Raw genomic sequence first — 18,050 nt, 5'->3', positions numbered from 1 at the left:
CTAGCAAAATACCAAAACTGTGAATTACAATTAGATACAAAACAGCACGTTTTAAAAATAAATAAAATTAAGAAGAAAAAGGAAAAAAAAAAGTCAAAAGAACTGAAATCATCATTGAAATAAATAATAGGCAGACATTAAAAAAAAAAAAAAAAAGATTCAAAAGATCTGGCAGAAAAAAAAACAATGTACAAATTAAATGTAGTGCCACACATCACACATGCAAACAAATGGGAAGTACCACGCATGAGGAGAAAAAAAAAAACAGACTGAAGACTCCTCGAGCATGCAGGAGGACAGGGGGAAGCCGCTAAAGGAGGTGAAGCAAAGGGGGGTGGGAAGGAAGGTGAGTAAGGGGAACTAACGTGCATCCCCCTTTACACAACCACAGTAGCTTTATCTCCCCATCAAAACTCCCCGGTTTTGTTAGCAGCGTGACCTTTGACCTCTGCGGCTCGGCTCCGTAAGCCTTTACGCGCATCGCTGATTATTAGCAGCGTTATGTGAGAATGTCACCGGCTGCTTCTCGAGCGTCGACACCCGCCGCATGCTTCAGCTGTACAGAAGAGTCGGGTCTTCAGATTGGGGGAGGGCGAGAAAAAAAAAAAAAAAAAAACGAAAAATGGTGGACGCTCTTGTTTACACTCAGGGCAAGACTGTTTAGACTGTTTTATCGGTCACGGCTCGAAATAAAAGTAGCAGGTCGGGGTGAGGCTGTTGTTTTTTTTGGCTCTAGACTTTGGAAAGTACCATTTATCAAAGCTTTTAAAAATTTCACTGCACATTTACACAACTTTCTGAGAATTACTGCTCGTAAATTAAACGGCAGGACAAAAAAAAAAAACTGCGTGTGCTCAAATTTAAATACATTCAGAAAAAAAAAGAGAAAAAAAAATAGCATCTCAAATCTCAAAAAATATACACTATATGGACAAAAGTATTGGGACACCTGACTTTTCCAGCCATATTTGGTTGTTCCCCAAAACTGTTAAGAGGCACACAATCTGTTTAGGACGTCTTTGGATGTGTTGTGGAAATTTTCCCTTCACTTAAACTAGGAGCGCTAAACCTGTTCCAGAATGACGATGCCGCTGTGCACAAAAGCCAGCTCCATGAAGATCTGCTTTCCATGGGTTGGAGTGGAAGATCCCCTGCTATTGAGCTCCAACCCTATTTAACAACTTTAGGATGAATGTTTCACAATGACTGTACCCCAGGCCTCCTCACCTCACCTACACCAGCACCTGACTTTACTAACATGCTTGTGTCTGAATGAATCTCTAAAAAATCTAGAAGAATTTCTTAAAATAGTGGACGTTATAAGAGCAAATGGGGACTTAATGTATAATGGGATGTTTAAAATGCACATAACGATCTAATGGTTGCATGTCCACAAACTTTTGTCCATACAGTGTAACTATGTATATTTATATTTAAATATAAATTAATTTGTGTGTGTGTGTGTGTGTGTGTGTGTGTGTGTGTGTGTGTGTGTGTGTAGATGTGCATCGGGACCCGGATGCTGTAGGAAACTACGTAAATGTCATATGAGCGTTTTTAAAGTTTGCGCTGAAGTAAGCGAGCGATTGGATACGAAGCTCGTGAGACAAAAAAAAAGGAAAAGAAAATTAACGTGAGCATGCAGTGTTTCATTCATGCTTAGTTTTGATTCGGCTACTAGTTTCTTAATGTTTTGGGAAATAAATCTGGATAATTCAGTAGAAAATTCTGGTATAAAATAACAATATTGTAATGATAAAATAAAAAATGTTTTGTTTTTTTTATTTCTACACAACTGTAGCTCAGATGAATTATGAATCAATCATTGAGAAATACTCTTCTTTTTATTTAAACCCTATATAATTTAGGCCACACCCACTCCATTGCTTTATTTCCTACTTTCTGGGACTGGTCAAAAAAATGCAGGGAACATTTTCTTATTAATAAAACGCATGCTAACACACGTATAGTCAAATTTTCTAGACCCCCCCCCCCGCCTGTGGACCTGCAGAAATGTCCCTTTAACCTCAGTGTTGTGTTGCATCACCAAAAACAAGTCATGGCTTTATCACAGTGAAACCGTTCTTAGAGGTCAAAAGGTCGCTGGAAATCAGGGGGAGTATCTACGTTAATCAGATTTACTGTAATCAAAATCCCTTAAAATTTCAAACGCGAGATCTTGAGGGGCTTGAAACCCTTCTCCTGATGAGGTTATCTGAGTGATTGACAGGGCACGCCCATTAGTCTGATCAATGGGTGGAGCTACAGGGTCTGCTGGTTTGATTTTGTGTTCACGTGTGCGTGTGCGTGTGTCGGTACAAATGCTGCTTACCTAGCATACGAATATACAGAGCAGTTTGATCAGAACTGTCGTAAGAGATTGCGCCGCGTCTCTGTGGGAAGAAAAAATAAATCAGAGTCAGAATTTCATAAATATAGCTGGAGCTCTTCTCAAATAAAATAAAAAAAACAACAGAAAAACAACGTCTTTTTACTGTTCCTAGAAAAAGGGTGATGATCAATAACATATGCGATAAAAACAAAAGTATTGGGACACCTGACTTTTCCAGCTATATGTGGCTCTTCCACAGACTCTAAGAAGAAAATTGGAGGTGCACAAACGTATATGACGTCTCTGGATGCTGTAGAATGAAATTGTCCCTTCACTTGAACTGGGAGACCCAAACCTGTTCCAGCTCCATGAAAAAAATGCTTTACATGGGTATTGAACATTTTTGGAATGAACTCTTCACGCTGACTGCACCCCAGGCCTCTTCTACCATACCTTCTTGAGTACCTGACCTACTACCCTCATTGTGGTTAAATAAATCTCACACAAATTTCCATAAGCACACTACAAAATCTAGTGGAGCATCTTCCCAGCAGAGTGGTGCTTATTATAACAGCAAATGGGGACTAAATGTGTAACATTGCATATATCAAGATGTCCACAAACTTTTGTCCATATGGTGTAGCTAGCTTAGCATGTAGAATCTGTCACCCAACATTTTCATATAAAATTCGCTGCTATTATGTAAAAAATATTGCCCTTATAAATTCAAATGTTATTTGTGACATGCATAACCATACGTAGTGCGACATGCAGTGAAAGTTTTTTACGACGTGACATCAAATAGAATTTCAAAAAAGGGAGCGTACAAATAGAAAAGCGAAATAGAATTTACAATATAATAAAATAAAATATGGCTGCAAAAATGAAATAGAAATTATAATAAAAAATGTAATTGAATAATAAAAAAAAAAAAAAAAAAAAAAAAAAACCACACTTCAATCCATAGAAAAATCCTAATTTCACATTCTATAACATGAACAGCCAGGGCAAGTTAATGTTCAAACATTAAGTGTTTGGATGGAGTTTGCGGTTTTACAGCTCAAAGGTTAAACAAATAAAGCCCCTCCCATTGGAAAGCCACGCCTCCAAACAAAATGCCTCAAAGCTACAAATAAATAAAGACTTGTCCTAATTGGTTTGATGTTGGTGCTCCTTATCAAGTATTTTTCTTTCTTTCTTTAATGCAAAAGACCCTATCAGACAAAAGTTTTGTAATATTTGCATTAAAAAAAAGACTGCTCATTTAATCAATAAAGACCACTATAAACAAGAAACACACACAAGCAAAGCCTGTGACTTGGAAATGACATCATTTTATATATATATATATATATATATATATATATATATATATATATATATATATATATATATATATATATATATATAATCAGTACATGATCGATGCTGACTGCCATGTGATCAGACGTCATGAGTCATGTGACCGACGCAGCCAGATGCCAGAATGTAAACAAAAACGTTTTCATCGAGTATGTCTGAGACGCCGGGTTTTTTTTGTGTGTGACAGCATGTGTGTGTTCCTAATACAGCCGTATGTCTATAGAGAGGTGTTTAACAGCCAGGGACTGGACCATCTTACCAACACTGATCCAGCCTCCACCCACATACACACACACACACACACACACACACACACACACACACACACAAACTTCAGCTTTACAGGAGGACACAAGGTTCTGAATTAAGCATGCCTCATCTCCCCTATTTAATCTTCTCGTCCATTTCCTGCCCTGCTACGCTAAGCCACTGGGTGATTATCACACAAACACAAACTCACACCTCATCTCATAAAGTGTGTGCGTGTGTGTTACAAAAAACTGGTAATTCAGCAGCAAAGTGAAAAAAGAACCGCAAACCTCCACATTCTAAATGTTCCCCAATGGATAAACGTATAAAACTAAGATCAGCGACATGTCGAACCCAGAATAAATATTGTAAAACAAACAAATAATCATACAGTAATAATAGTAATAGTAATAATAATAATAATGACAAAAATACGACGCATCCTTCCTCTATTGAGAAAAAATAAACATTGCATGCACAATTTTTATTGGTTAAAATTATTTAATAAAAATAAATAAATAACCCATAATAACATACAAATTCAAGCAAATAATAATCTAATAATCAAGGTACATTTATTTAATTTAAAAAAATAATAATCAAGAAATGTTTAAGTGAAAAAGGTAAAAAAAAAAAAGAAAAAGGCACCCTGAACTGAAATAAAGCATCAGTCAAAAAAAACTGCCTCGTTTCCCAAACTGCATGTGTAGAGCTGATGTTACAAACTGCTATTTGAGCGCTATTAAGTGATGCAGACGTTCATTAAATGATACTTTCTCTAGCATTTTAGCAATTCGCCTTTTACGCTTTGCATAATTTGCTGTGTCTGAAACCATCTGACAGAAATGACTAAGTGTAAATGCAAGAGTCATTTAAAAGAACTGTTGAAAAAAAAAAAATAAATAAAAACACAAAATAAAAACTACAAACTGTTCAGAAATCTTTATGCGCGATGGCACAGGAGAGAAGGAGACAAAGCTGAAAAGCTAAAGACCTGGCTCGAATTTGTGCTGGCTTTTCTTCTAACACTCACACACTCTCACACACTCACACACACTTACACACACACACACACACACACACACACGCTCTTCAGTACAGCTTTTAGATGGCTGGACGTAGTGTCCCCAGATGGCACACAATTCAGAGTTTGACGTCAATGGACAACCAATTTGCATACTTGATTTTTTAGCCATTATCAGTCCTGCTTTTCCTTTCAGACTCCTCAAATGCAATTAAAAAAATTATTTCAAGTAAGGCGTACAAAAAAAATGATACGAAAGTATGTACAAAGAGGATTTTAGCACAATATGAGGGGAAAGAACGTGTGCATTGTGTACCAGGGAACGAAGCAGGAATCAAGAGTGAGGCTTGTAGCGTGATTCCAGCGTGTTTGTCTGCATCTCTGGTGTAATTACCGCTATGAAAGATAAACCCATGATGAGTGTTTGAGGTGTGTCCACTCCCGGATTCGAAGCAGCCACCCTGCAATAACGGCATGTGACTTGCTCAGGGACACGAACGACACGCCTGCGACGGGGCAGACTTGAAGCGACAAGCACGATGCTCGCTGTTGAGTCATTTCGCCGTCCGCAAGCACCATGTTTACACACATCACGCAGCGTTCGGCGTGTGAGTAATCACAAGCAGGGGGTGCTGAGAGGAGCGTGCCCATATGGCACGGGTGTTACCGAGGCCTGGTATAACCCAGCGCAGAGCAGAATCACGTCACCTGCTTCAGCTCACAATCGACTCGCCAGGACACACCTATGACTTTCAGGGGATTTTTTTTGGGGGGGGAGCAAAAATACATCCTATTTTTTATTGCAAATATACAAACCTTGGTCTTCTCTGAGTCGCTTTGGGGTGTACATTATAATATAATACAAAAAAGAAAAGGACGATTTAGAACATGCATGAGGAATCAGGGAGCTCTGCTCCGAGGACTCTATTTGGCCACATTAACGCGACACTGAATTGCAGAGCCGCGTGCCAACTGCTACACAACGGCGAGGTGCGAAAAAAGTTAAAGGCTATTGCGAGTTTGCTCGGACGCGCCGGAGCTGAAAGATGAAGCACAGACGCAAACCCGCACATCTGCTACATTACGCTCCGCAAATAAAGTATAAAACACTCAGTGTCATGCTTGTACAAGATCATAATCAGTGATGGCTTTGTTTGATGAAGCAGAGTTCAAATGTTACCACACGTTTTGTTGTTTTTTTTACTCCTAATATGTTACAATTAGATGAGTAGGCACACAAGGGTCGATAAACCGTCTTCAAAAAAAAAGCGGGAAGAAACGATGTTGTTTTGCATAAACACTGATAACAAGGCACACCACATGAAAACGATGTTCAATCGTGACAAGCCTATTTGCTGGATACACACAATACGGCAATCCGATTGGTCAAAATTTAATTTAGATCAAATCTACCTACAAGACATACATGTATGATCTAAGTGGATATATGCGGTTAAAGGTAGCAATTCACAATATTATGAAGAAGTATTATGTTTTGGCATGACAGAGAAAAACTAGATACAGGAATGACCTTCTGTTGACGAAGTGAAGTTTCTGCTCTTCTGACTGCAATGTCGTGTATTTTTACTTAAAAAATACAATATAAAGTCCCCCAGAATGAGCCGTAACCACAGAACCCGTAACATATTATGCCTGATTTGCAGCAGTTCTACAGCTAATAACTGCATTTCGTTTCTTTGTCGCCTAGGTTGCCAGCTAACTGTTATACACGTTTAATCTATTTTAATAAAACATGATTCTATCCGACCTCCATGCTGTTTTCTTCAGACAGGACAGGACGCATTTCTCAGACTCTGGCCATATAGCACCGCACCCCCCCCAACCCCGTCTGCAGGTACGACTCTGGGACGGACCCTTCAGGCCGAATTTGGACAAAACACTCAACCAAGGTGACTGTGATGTATCCAGGACGAGCAGAATGCAAACACACACAAACATATACACAACCTGTGTCGGGATCAGACTGCTGTCTGATCAGCTGTGCCATGCAGTGAGTGAATCTCTGAGTAGAAAAGTTCCAAAGGAGGGTCAACATGAAGATGTTAAACGACTCTAAGGTTTTGTTAAATATTTTATTTATATATATATATATATATATATATATATATATATATATATATATATATATATATATATATATATATATATATATATATATATATAAATCTATACTTTTTTTTCCCCCGAAAGGGTACAAAAAGCCACAATTCACTCCAAAACCTACCTTGGAGAAAATCCATCTGATGAGAAAAGCAATTACAGACCACATTAAAGCTATTCCCATTGGACCTCGAGGACACCGATGATCATAGTCTCGGTCTCCAAGTGTGGGTGTGTGTTACTGAGTGTGTCAGAACGTGGCCATACGTATACGTGTGTGTGTGTGTGTGTGTGTGTGTGTGTGTGTGTGTGTGTGTGAGAGAGAGAGGTGTTAGAGACCCAAGCTTAAGGCCTAGACAGTGTGCTGACTGCTGAGTGCTGAGCTTAGTGCAGCTGTCTTAGTCGTGCTGCCGTCACCTGACCACACAATCATGGGACAGGCGCCATAGAGAGACACAGACATACACAAACCAGCTGTCCATGAACGCCTCACGTAAACCCCACCTCCCTCACGCAAAAGCCCCCCCAATACATCCCACTCACTCCCAATTCCCACGTAGCATCCAAGCGACAACGAATCAGAGCAGCAGGTTCATTGACGCATGCAGCAGGAGGGACTTGGCGGGAACAAGCATGCTCCTGTCTCCTTATCAGCACAGCTCGAGTGCACACTGTGCACTCCATTTACTAAATAAAACACTACCCGAAACTCCACCACCCTAATAAAAGATAGGGCTCTATAAAATTAAAGAGATCAGGATGTTTAGATACATACTGTACATTATATAACCCAGTGCTTTTATATATATATATATATATATATATATATAAAGACCTTCCACCCCATTAATATTCATTACTTTGCCGACCGTCTTTTCAACAACAAAGCCATAAACATTTCGTATGTCTTCCTTGAAATCAGTATTTTGGAACATCTGACTGGAGTTTGTTGGTCAAGGAAATGTCAGGAATTGATGTTCGTGTTTTTTTTTCATGAGCTGTTGAAGGTTGAACAATCTTTATCAAGGGTTGCTTTTTTAGAAGGAATGCAGACATGACTAGACGTCTAGCTGCTGCTTCTTCTTCTTCTTCTTCAAGCTCTTTTTCCACATCATTTTGAATATTTCACTAAGACAGCTGTGTTACATGTGAAATCATGGTTATCATATGGTGAAGCTGTTTCCACTCAGAACCACGAAACAAATTTCACACCTTTGAAATATTGCTTACCGGAAAGAGACAAGAGTTCAGTTATTTAAAAAAATAATAATAATACTTCTAGGGTGACAATGTGGTACTTTTCACCACAGAACCAGTTTGCTACGCTAGTTTGCTAGCTAAATAAGCTAACATTAGCGATAAGTAAAACATGGGTGCTCTATAAACTTGAATCTGAGAATTCCAATGGTTGTGTTAATATCCACCTTTTTTATATATGAATCGGAGACATTTGTTGCTTCACCATATTTTTCGGTGAAATAAGTATTGAAAGAAATAAAGAAAGAAAAAAACGGTGTGTAAAGAAAATTAATGATGAGAAATTTTTTTTTTTTTTTTTTTTTTTTTGCTAAAGGACACGTACTTTTTATCCATTTATAGATACACTTAATGGTTATGGAAAGCCAACAAAAATAGTTAAGACTCGCATGTTTTCAATAGATAAAGACATAGATTTATCCTTATGGGAATAGACTTTGCATTATAAATAATGTTTTACTGTTTTATAAAAAGATATGAAACATGCATGTGATGTACATAATTACAAAAGAAAATATATCCACTACCTAAAATAAATACATTATGTAATTATTTACTGCAATCTATTCTTAAGTAAAAATCATCAACAAGGCAAATTCAAATATTTGCCTATATTAAGATGTTTACCGTGTAGCAATAAGTATGTACATACACCTGATCACACATAAATTTCACAAGGACGTGTCACCCTTCCTCTGTAAACTGTTACCATAAAGTCTGAAGCTACACGAGGACATGATCAGACCTCTGACCTCCTCAACCTGAATGAACAGCTTGAATATGAACTGGAACACCAACACACCCCAGAGACCTTCTAATGTTATAATGATCTCTGGTGGTTACAAGAACACAAATCTCCAGAGAATCTAGAGGAAAGCCTTCCCAGTAGACTGGCATCCATTATAAGAGCAAAAGCATATAACTTAGTATGAATATGATGTTCTGTGTGCTGGTGTCCACATACTTTTGGCCACAGACTCAACCATTAGAGTTTTTTTTTTTTTTTCCCAAATCATTTTGGATTTGGTTTTTGATACGTAATCGCGACAGCCGTGATTTTAACTGAAAAGAAAAACTAAAAATTGTCCATTGTTAACCAGGCATGCGTCATGTTTGAATCCATTTCCCAGGCACAGCCTTGGCCTTGCAAACACCTCGTTTTGAGAACAGGTGTGCAATCAAATGCTCTCCCGCAGCCCAAATTAGGCCCGTCGTAGCATTGACATCACCACATATGTCTGTGGAGGAGAGTTTCCACAAATAGCCTCGGAGCACGTTAGGCGAACCGAACACCGCACCGCGGGCGCTACGACACACACAAGACTTCTCGCTGTTTCTCACATGACTTTCCGCACGATGCAGACTTATTTAAAGGGTGCGATTTTAACTGTGACTTCTACTGTCTGGAAATAATCTTCTACACACGAGTCCCGAGCTTGAACACACACCCACGTGAGCTCCTACTCTGACTGCAAACTCATCTCTGTACGTTCATAGTGTCATGTACTGAAACGTACACACACAGGGCTACTGAAGACGTGGGTGTGCGAGAGGATCGACAGATGAAGCATGCAACTGTTGATTCCCAAACCAAACACAGGAAATGTGAAGATGTTGGGTGCCTTCCATCTCCCTAAGGTCTGGGGACAGGCAGGAAATGAAGACAACAGTCACAAAGGAGACACACTTCCTTTATGAGCATTTTATCGGTAATAAGTTATCTGTGAGCTGCTTGATGTGTCAATCGCTAGAACAGATTTCAGCTGTGTCATTGGCCACGCCCACTGCAATTAGAAGATCGCCATAATCTAAACACGGTAGAGGTGCTAATTAACGAATAAAACACTTGATAATGTGCTTTTACAGGAAAGCAATCAACTTCTGGTGCTTTGGAAATGAGGAGGTAATTAATTAGGAAAAATACGGTACGATTTCAAATGAAACAGACCACAAAGATAAACATAATAAATATCTAATAAAAATTTTTAAAATTTACATTTCTCATTTAATAAATATGTATAATTGTTGATCATTGTTGCTGCAGGGAGATGTTTATTTCACCTTTATTTATAGGTGGTGTCTCCAGTATCGGCGCTTTGTTAAAAAAAGGTTAAGCTGTAACTTTTAGTTTTGCTTCATCAAAAGTCAGAGGAGGTTTTGTTTCCCTTTTCCCCTTTTTGAAGAGAAATTGCAGCAACACCCTGTCAGTACGTAACTGCTATGATGTAAGCGATGACGGGAACTAACTTTAATGGATGTTCCTCAATAATTGATTCAACTATAAATGAAAAAAAATGTACGATGTTCCTTAATGAATTCTTATCCAATGCAACCATTGAAACCTTTTTTAAGTGCTATTATTGGGTAAAAAAAAAAATGGCGAATAAAATACTATTTCTAAGTCGGACATAAATATTTAAAAAAATAAATTTTTACATTTTGTAAAAAATGAGTCTAGAAGTACTTTACTCTCAGTGCAAAATGGTTTTCCTTTCAAACCAATTCATTATTAAGTGCAATAAAAGTAGCGCAATTAAAGTAAAAGTAAAGCACATTTTCGAAATTACCAAAAATAAATCTATGAAGGTCACTGCAATGTCGTCCAATCCCCTTTCAAACTATTATAAAAAACTGACTTATCTGCTACGTCTATTGCAACCTCCTAAACATTTCCCTATGATTAAAAAGAATCAAAAACTAAAATGTCTGGTGGTAAAATCCTAACATTATTTCTACAAAGTTTTTATTTTAAATATCTCAGGCTTTTTTTTTCTTCTCCCCCTCACTCCGTAAGCCACCCTGTGGTCTCCAGGAAGTTACATTCACGTCTTCAGAAAGTGTTGTAGCGTCATACTGAGGTCACGGGTAGGTCATGTCCCTTCCTTTAAAACTCGTACACGATCACGTTTCTGTTTTCTTTCTCCTTCGTGCAATAACGGTCATTTTTACCAGCACTTCATTCTTCCTCTTACTATCAACTGTGGGTACAGGAGAAAAAGAGGAAGCCGTGACGATTCCCGTTTCATCAGCCCAACTTAAAGGAACAGTGCTCGGGTTCATAAATTCAGAGCTTCTTTACGAGTTATAGCACGTGGCTGTGAGACTCTGCACGGCTGCACTGTGCATTCCTGTAAGAGTCGACCCATAAACCAGACAAGACTTTTACAGCACGGCTGATGGAGCTGAAACTGAAACGTTTTATTTTTTATTTTTTATGAGATACAGTTTAGCACCATACTGTGATAAGGCCACATGAAGCACATACGAGTTTTCAGACGTTCCTGAAACTTTTTGCTGAATTTTTTGGTGCAGATTTTGTCTCTAAAAAGACATTTTTTGCATTTAAAATAAGCTACAGATATTATAAAGTCTTACTCCTTACCTTGAAAAAAGCTCCACTTAATATAGAAATAACATTTTATTGAGTTCTTTACAGATTATAAAATGGTTAGGGAAACTGGGATTTTCTCTTCTAAATGATGGATATTAAGTAATCACACACAATATGAGCAATGAAATTCACTAAGAAATTATTTCAAGTCTTTGAATATGGCACATGGCTTGGTCATACGTCTGTGAATAGTTTGAAAACTCCTAGTCTTTTATGGTTTTTGAAAGACACATCCATGTTCCTTTCGTTTCTATGCAACAAACTCGGTAATGAAACTGCATGAAAAATCCCTTTCATTCCCATTTCCTTTGAAAAAATCCTTCCTTCAGCGTGAATAGCAGCTTTTCTCTCTCTCTCAGCATTAGAACAGCCTGTTTCTCCAAACATTCAGCTGAAATACTTTGCCATGTCTCTTCTAAAACTTACTTTCTTTTTTGCACTCCAGTTCATCCCAGAGCAGTTTATTAGGATTTAGGTGCGGTGACCGGGCAGGTCACTCCATGATAGAGATCATGCCGGACGATTGTTTTCTCTCTTAATAACGCTAACACAGCTCAGCTCATTGTCTTGTTGTATGGAGAAGTCGGTTCCAATGAGCCGCAGTCCAGACGGAATTGCATGGTGTTGACGTATGTTGGTTCTGGATTCCTTTCACTTTCCAGAACTTTCCCTGCTCCAAAACAACCCCAAAACCATTAAGCTTCCACCTCCATGTGTGACTGTGGGGGTGAGGCAGTCCGTTAACATCTTCTCTCCTGTTCTTCAACTTAAACAAGTTATTCTGTTAGAGCCAAAAGATCTCACGTTTACACTCCTTTGTCCACAGAATTCTTTTTTGCCTTTTATCTAGTTTGCAAAATATAACACAAGGGACATGCCAATGTCTCTCAAAAATGATAAGAATTATTTAACACACATTCTACTAGAAATAAATAATGTTGCAGCCATTTTACTAGCTTTATTCATTACACAAAAAAGATTGACGCAAAGTATGGCGGCCAATACAAACAGAGAAGAGGCTAAATTCACAATCAGCTAAATAAATAAATCTGGTGTTGCTGATTTTTCAGAAATGAATGTAACGGAGATATCCTAATGCTTTCTGAGAGTTCCATGTAATAACTATAAAACCAATATTTTTAAACATGTTTGCCTGTATTAACGTGTATATTTATTCTTTTCATTTCGGCAAAGCAATCCCGTTTTTCAGGTACAGTCTGCTTTCGAACAGAAAAAAAAAAAACATACAATGCATTTATCCACTGTGAGCATTTACACAATTATAGGAAGAACAAGCACAATGAGAAGCAAATAAACAACCAGGCGGACAAACACAGGGTCCAAATCGCACCAAAGCATCATGAATGAATAACTTACATTATTCTCATCCAGTGTTAATTTCATTGGGGGAGAAAAAAAATATTTCCGTCAGAAAAAAGAGTTTGTCACGAGTTTGTCACGTGTTTCCTGACCCCAAGCAAAATACCTTTTTATTAAAAAAAGTATCCTGAGATTTCACTTTATTCAGCACTTAAATTCACATTGTGGGCTGGTTTTATTTATACACATCACACCATGGCATTATGACGGAAGCGGAAAAGCTTCACTAACTGGTGTACTGAATATTTATGATCTTTATTTCCCTAATATCCTAGTTTTGACTCGTGCCCAGACTTACGTTGAGATTGACCTGTGCTTCCGGTCAGTAGATTGTAAACAAGCACACGGTCTTTTAATTTTCTCCGTCTTTCTGTCTTATAATTAATTATATTATCTCCATGTCGGAGCCATGACATGGAGAAAGACTGTTGACACATTAGCATAAGATTGATGTGCTTTTTGATCATCCCATTCCATCCCAATCAGTCGCCATTTGCTGTTATAATAACCTCCACCCTTCTAGAAAAATGTACCACTAGATTTCGGAGTGTACTGATGTAGGTGAGGTGAGGAGGCCTGGGGGGGCCAAAGGTGTTCAACAGGGTTTAGAGCTCTAGAGCAGGCCACTCAAGATCTTCCATTCCAAACTATGTAAAGCATATCTTCATGGAGCTGGCTTTGTGCACCAGGGAACAGGTTTGGGTCTTCTAATTCAAGCGAATAGAAAATTTCATTCTACCACATCCAGAGAAAAATTGTGCCTCCAGCTTTGTGGAGACAATTTGGGGAAGAACCACATCTAATTTACATACACACCCCAGTGCCTTTACTCAATCTATGATGCCTTTCCCGAGACCGAGGCTTGTAACACCTCAGAAAGAGAGCATAAGATGAATATCATGAATACTGCTAAAAACACAAGCAGCATTTTGAAATGCATAAACTCTTAAGTGTAAGGTGTAAACTAAGGAATGACATTTTTGTAGGAATAAAATCAACAATGGGGTGGTGTTGCAAAGCAGAGTTACTGTTACCACCCTGAAGTTAATGATTTACCTTTAACAGCACATCCCGAAGTGTGGTATTTCTCTCATACCACAGCAATTTGCCAACAAATGTAAGTAAATATACATGATATTGTTCATCAATTTAGATATTTAATGTTGTGGAACATCCAGGAAAACAAGTTCTGCTATACGCACTTGGTTCCATCTGCTTTGTTTTCTCATTTGGAGCTTAAAAGGAAATAAAAACCCAATTTTTGCACTTTCTTGCAGTTTTCCAAGAAAATGAAAAGAAACCGTATGAACAATCAGGAAAATGAATAAAACACTTGAGTGCATGCTGCTATAAGCAAATCATCAGTGATGTCATTTGGCCCGGCAGTGCGGAAAGTAGACGTTTAATTGTAAAATGTGATTGAGAGCCAGTTGCCTCAAGTTTCAACTGTCACTTGGTATACAGTGTGTTTTTCTGCAACTAGCACAAAGCCAAACACACACACACACACACACACACACACACACATCTATAAAAGAATAACGTTTTGTGTCATACACGCCATTTCATGCATGCATGTGTAGGTGGAAAACTGAATATTCAAATAATTATTTGCATATTGATTAAGATGCTCTTCCCAATAATACCCAATGACCATCATAAGGTAGCTGACTGTCAGGAACATTTATAGCAGCAATATCAACATTTGTGTCATGAATTAAAGAAAACTTGGTCCGACTGATTTCTTTCTTTGCTTCACACTAAATTTCTCAGGCAACTTGCGAGCAGAATTTTGCATACACAAATCAACTTCAAGTCTAACAAATGCTACATTCACAGCTAGCATTAAAATGATGCAAACACTCGGTAAGTTAAAAAGGTGATTATCGGGTACTACAGAAATAACGAATACAACAAAAAAAGACTAATGTCCGAGAGATTAGAAAGTGTCAGACTTAGATCTAGAGGTTGCACAGAGCCACACATACACACACCTCAACAACAACAGCTCGTGAAACTCTGAACAGCTCATTCAGCATTCTTACCACATCCTGAAACTACGTCAATCCAACGGCTCTGCATGAAACCCTTATCGCCTCACTGAAGATAAACAAATTCAAGAAGAAACAGCCTCCAAACACGAGCGAGGAGGCCTCCAACAGACTCCCGCAGCACAGCCGACGACTAATCTCTCGTATTTCAGACTTCCTACCAATAACGTGATACAGGCTGGTTTTGGGTCTCAGTTTACACATGATAACAGTAATGGTGGAAACTGGAAGAATGAATACACTGAGGCAGACTGTGTAGAGCTTCACGTGTAGCACTGACAACTTGCCTTTATAAAACGCTAGTAGTATTGTGAAAGTAATTCAGTCAAGGATGCTAATGAACTGAATTGAATTCCGGTTGCATTTTAAATGAAGTTGGAAGCTTCCCTGTAGTTTACACCACAAACTTTTTTTTTTAAAACAAATGCAATATAAATTGTAATCAAGACCCCCGTTTCCTAAACAAGACAGATTTCCTAAAGATGATCATTCCAAAAGGGTTCAATTGTTTTTCACCGTATGGAGTCTTTATTTTATGTGAAGCAAAATGCGAAAACATGCGAAAGCAAAACACATCAGCAATCAAAAGAAAGCTTTAGCAAAGTGAATCGCAAGGGTTTACCACAAAATGTAAACAATGGGTAAATCTCAAAAACAGGAAGAGTTCGGCAAAAAAACATCCTATAGACAGAACAGACAAAGATCAACTTGTAACAGATTAAAACAAATAGAAAAGTATAGAGAAGGAAAGGAGCTGTTCATGATCTGAAGGTTAGCACCTCATCTAACAACATGGGCATGTATGGCCACCAATGGGACTTTGTGTCTAGTATTCATTGCTAATGTAAATGCTATGGACAGGTCAATCGCATGACCTCAGTCTAACTGAGCATGTATTTTACTTGCTAAAGGCAAAACTGAAGGCAAATTTGCCCAAGAACAAGCAGGAAGTAATGAGAACCAGAGTAAAATATCTGCCAGATATCACCTGGGGAGAAACTTAGCACATGGAGATGTCTGAGAGTTCCAGTCATCAGATTCGCATCAAAATGTTGAAAATGTAACTAATTATTATATGTCTTTCCAAATACAAAAAAGTAATAGCGCTGTACCTGATGTAGCTGCAATTTCTGAGCTGCAATGGATGAGCTGCCTTACTGGAAAATGTAGTACAAGTGACTCTTATGGGGCGCCCTTTCACTGCTTAATCGTTAACATCGTTTGTGGTCTTGGCAAGAAGTTCGGCCACAGATTCAAAGAATGGAAAAGATTCTGGATCATATCAAAATTTTAAATTAAATCCAGTTAACTCAATTCTCCCTTCTTGTATGATGAACACTCTTGCCTCTTTTATATTTCACACACATTGCTATCATTATGAAATAGAATGAGGTTTGACCTATAAATTTTCAGTAAGCCAAAAGGGAAGCTGCAGAAAGAGTTGCTAAAAACTATGATTCGAGAGCACAGCATCTGAAACTGTTACTAACACTAATGAGACATAGCAGCTTTACCAGAGCACCGGTGCTAGCAATGAAAACTTCCTGGGTAAGCTTACATCACACTGATGAACCCGAGTGTCTGTACGACTAACAGTGAAAATCTACCGAAAAGCCAACAAAAAAAATACATCTTTTTCTTTCTAGATTTGTATGTATAGTAGTCAAGTGAAATTTTTTTTTTTCTGTAAAGGTTCTGCAAAACTTTTACATTATAACAAGTCGTCACTGTACTGTTACTTTCTGGCTTGAAAAAAGCCATTAATCTTTTACCTTCATTAGCAATTAGCTTTAGCAATTATTGTCATAGGTTATTTGTTTTGTTACTTGCAAGTTTTTCATCATTTCTAGAAATCCGACTGAATTTTTGCAGCAAACTTCTTCAGTTCTGGTAACAATTGTGTTTCAATTACAGCAGCATATATATATTTAATAATAAATAGCAATATTACAGACCAGTATTGTTACCACGCTTCTCTCAAACATGCCTATTTTTGACAGCTTGTAACTCAAAAGAATCGTGCTCTTACACCAGCGCATTTGTACCGATGCTGCTGTAATTGGATTAATGGCTTTTTCCAAGCCAGAAAGTAACAATAGAGTGATGACTTGTTATAATTCCAAAGTTTTGCAGAACTTTAGGCATAAATGTCTGGTTTAAAAAAAAAAAAAAAAACTAATTTTATAGTTAAAAAAAAGCGACTGGCACGATTACTGGCTACGTTTTTGTCATAATCGAAAACAAATGTGTTGTGTTTATATATCTGGGGTAATTTTGAAATGCTGCTACTTCATGTTTTCATATTTAATCAATTTATAGGATAAAACTGCTCCTATTTATTTTAATTAAAATAACACTTTCATACACAGCTAACATCTTTTCATTCTGACTTGGTATCAGGTTATAAGGAATTGAATAAAGTCACTAATGCAAATCATTAATCGATTTTAATCACTAGCTTAATCATTAAAAGCTTTTTTTGCAGCTGAGATATGTAAATGTAGTAACAGTTTGGTTGCCTATTTTATTCCCTTCCCTGTCATTGTATTAGAAGGATTAACAAAGATCATGTTTTACCAGTCACTGATATCAGATTACTGTACATCATCCGTCACACAGCAATAATATTTTTTTTGTACAAGAATCTACAAGTAAAAATACCTGATTTTTATGTGGTTGTTCCCCAAACTATTACCACAAAGTTGAAGGTACACAATTGTAGCATGACATTTTATCCTATACTTGAACTTGAACCCCAAACCTGTTCTATTTACACAAAGCCAGCTCCATCTTTACATGGGTTGGAGTGGGAGATGTGGAGTGGCCTGCAATAGAGCACAAATCCTACTGAATATCTTTGCACAACCCGATGAACGATAAAAT

General features: G+C 37.8%; 1 protein-coding gene across 6 annotated transcripts in view; it reads right to left on the bottom strand.

Moving 5' to 3' along the window:
* Positions 1 to 18,050, bottom strand: part of pde7a (phosphodiesterase 7A) — a 35,821-nt gene that overhangs the window by 13,045 nt on the left and 4,726 nt on the right. For 4 of the 6 annotated variants that reach the window (XM_046833487.1, XM_046833486.1, XM_046833488.1 and 1 more), the window contains exon 2: positions 2,333 to 2,393. In XM_046833487.1, coding sequence (XP_046689443.1) covers positions 2,333 to 2,393 — 61 coding nt within the window. Of the gene's footprint in view, positions 1 to 2,332; positions 2,394 to 7,212; positions 7,398 to 18,050 lie in introns of those variants that run through there. The other 2 variants (XM_046833490.1, XM_046833492.1) reach the window with 2 other exon arrangements.

This window comes from Silurus meridionalis, chromosome 21 (assembly GCF_014805685.1).
Source record: "Silurus meridionalis isolate SWU-2019-XX chromosome 21, ASM1480568v1, whole genome shotgun sequence".
In the NCBI taxonomy this organism is placed as follows: Eukaryota; Metazoa; Chordata; class Actinopteri; order Siluriformes; family Siluridae; genus Silurus; species Silurus meridionalis.
This window is presented reverse-complemented; position numbering and strand designations above follow the sequence as displayed.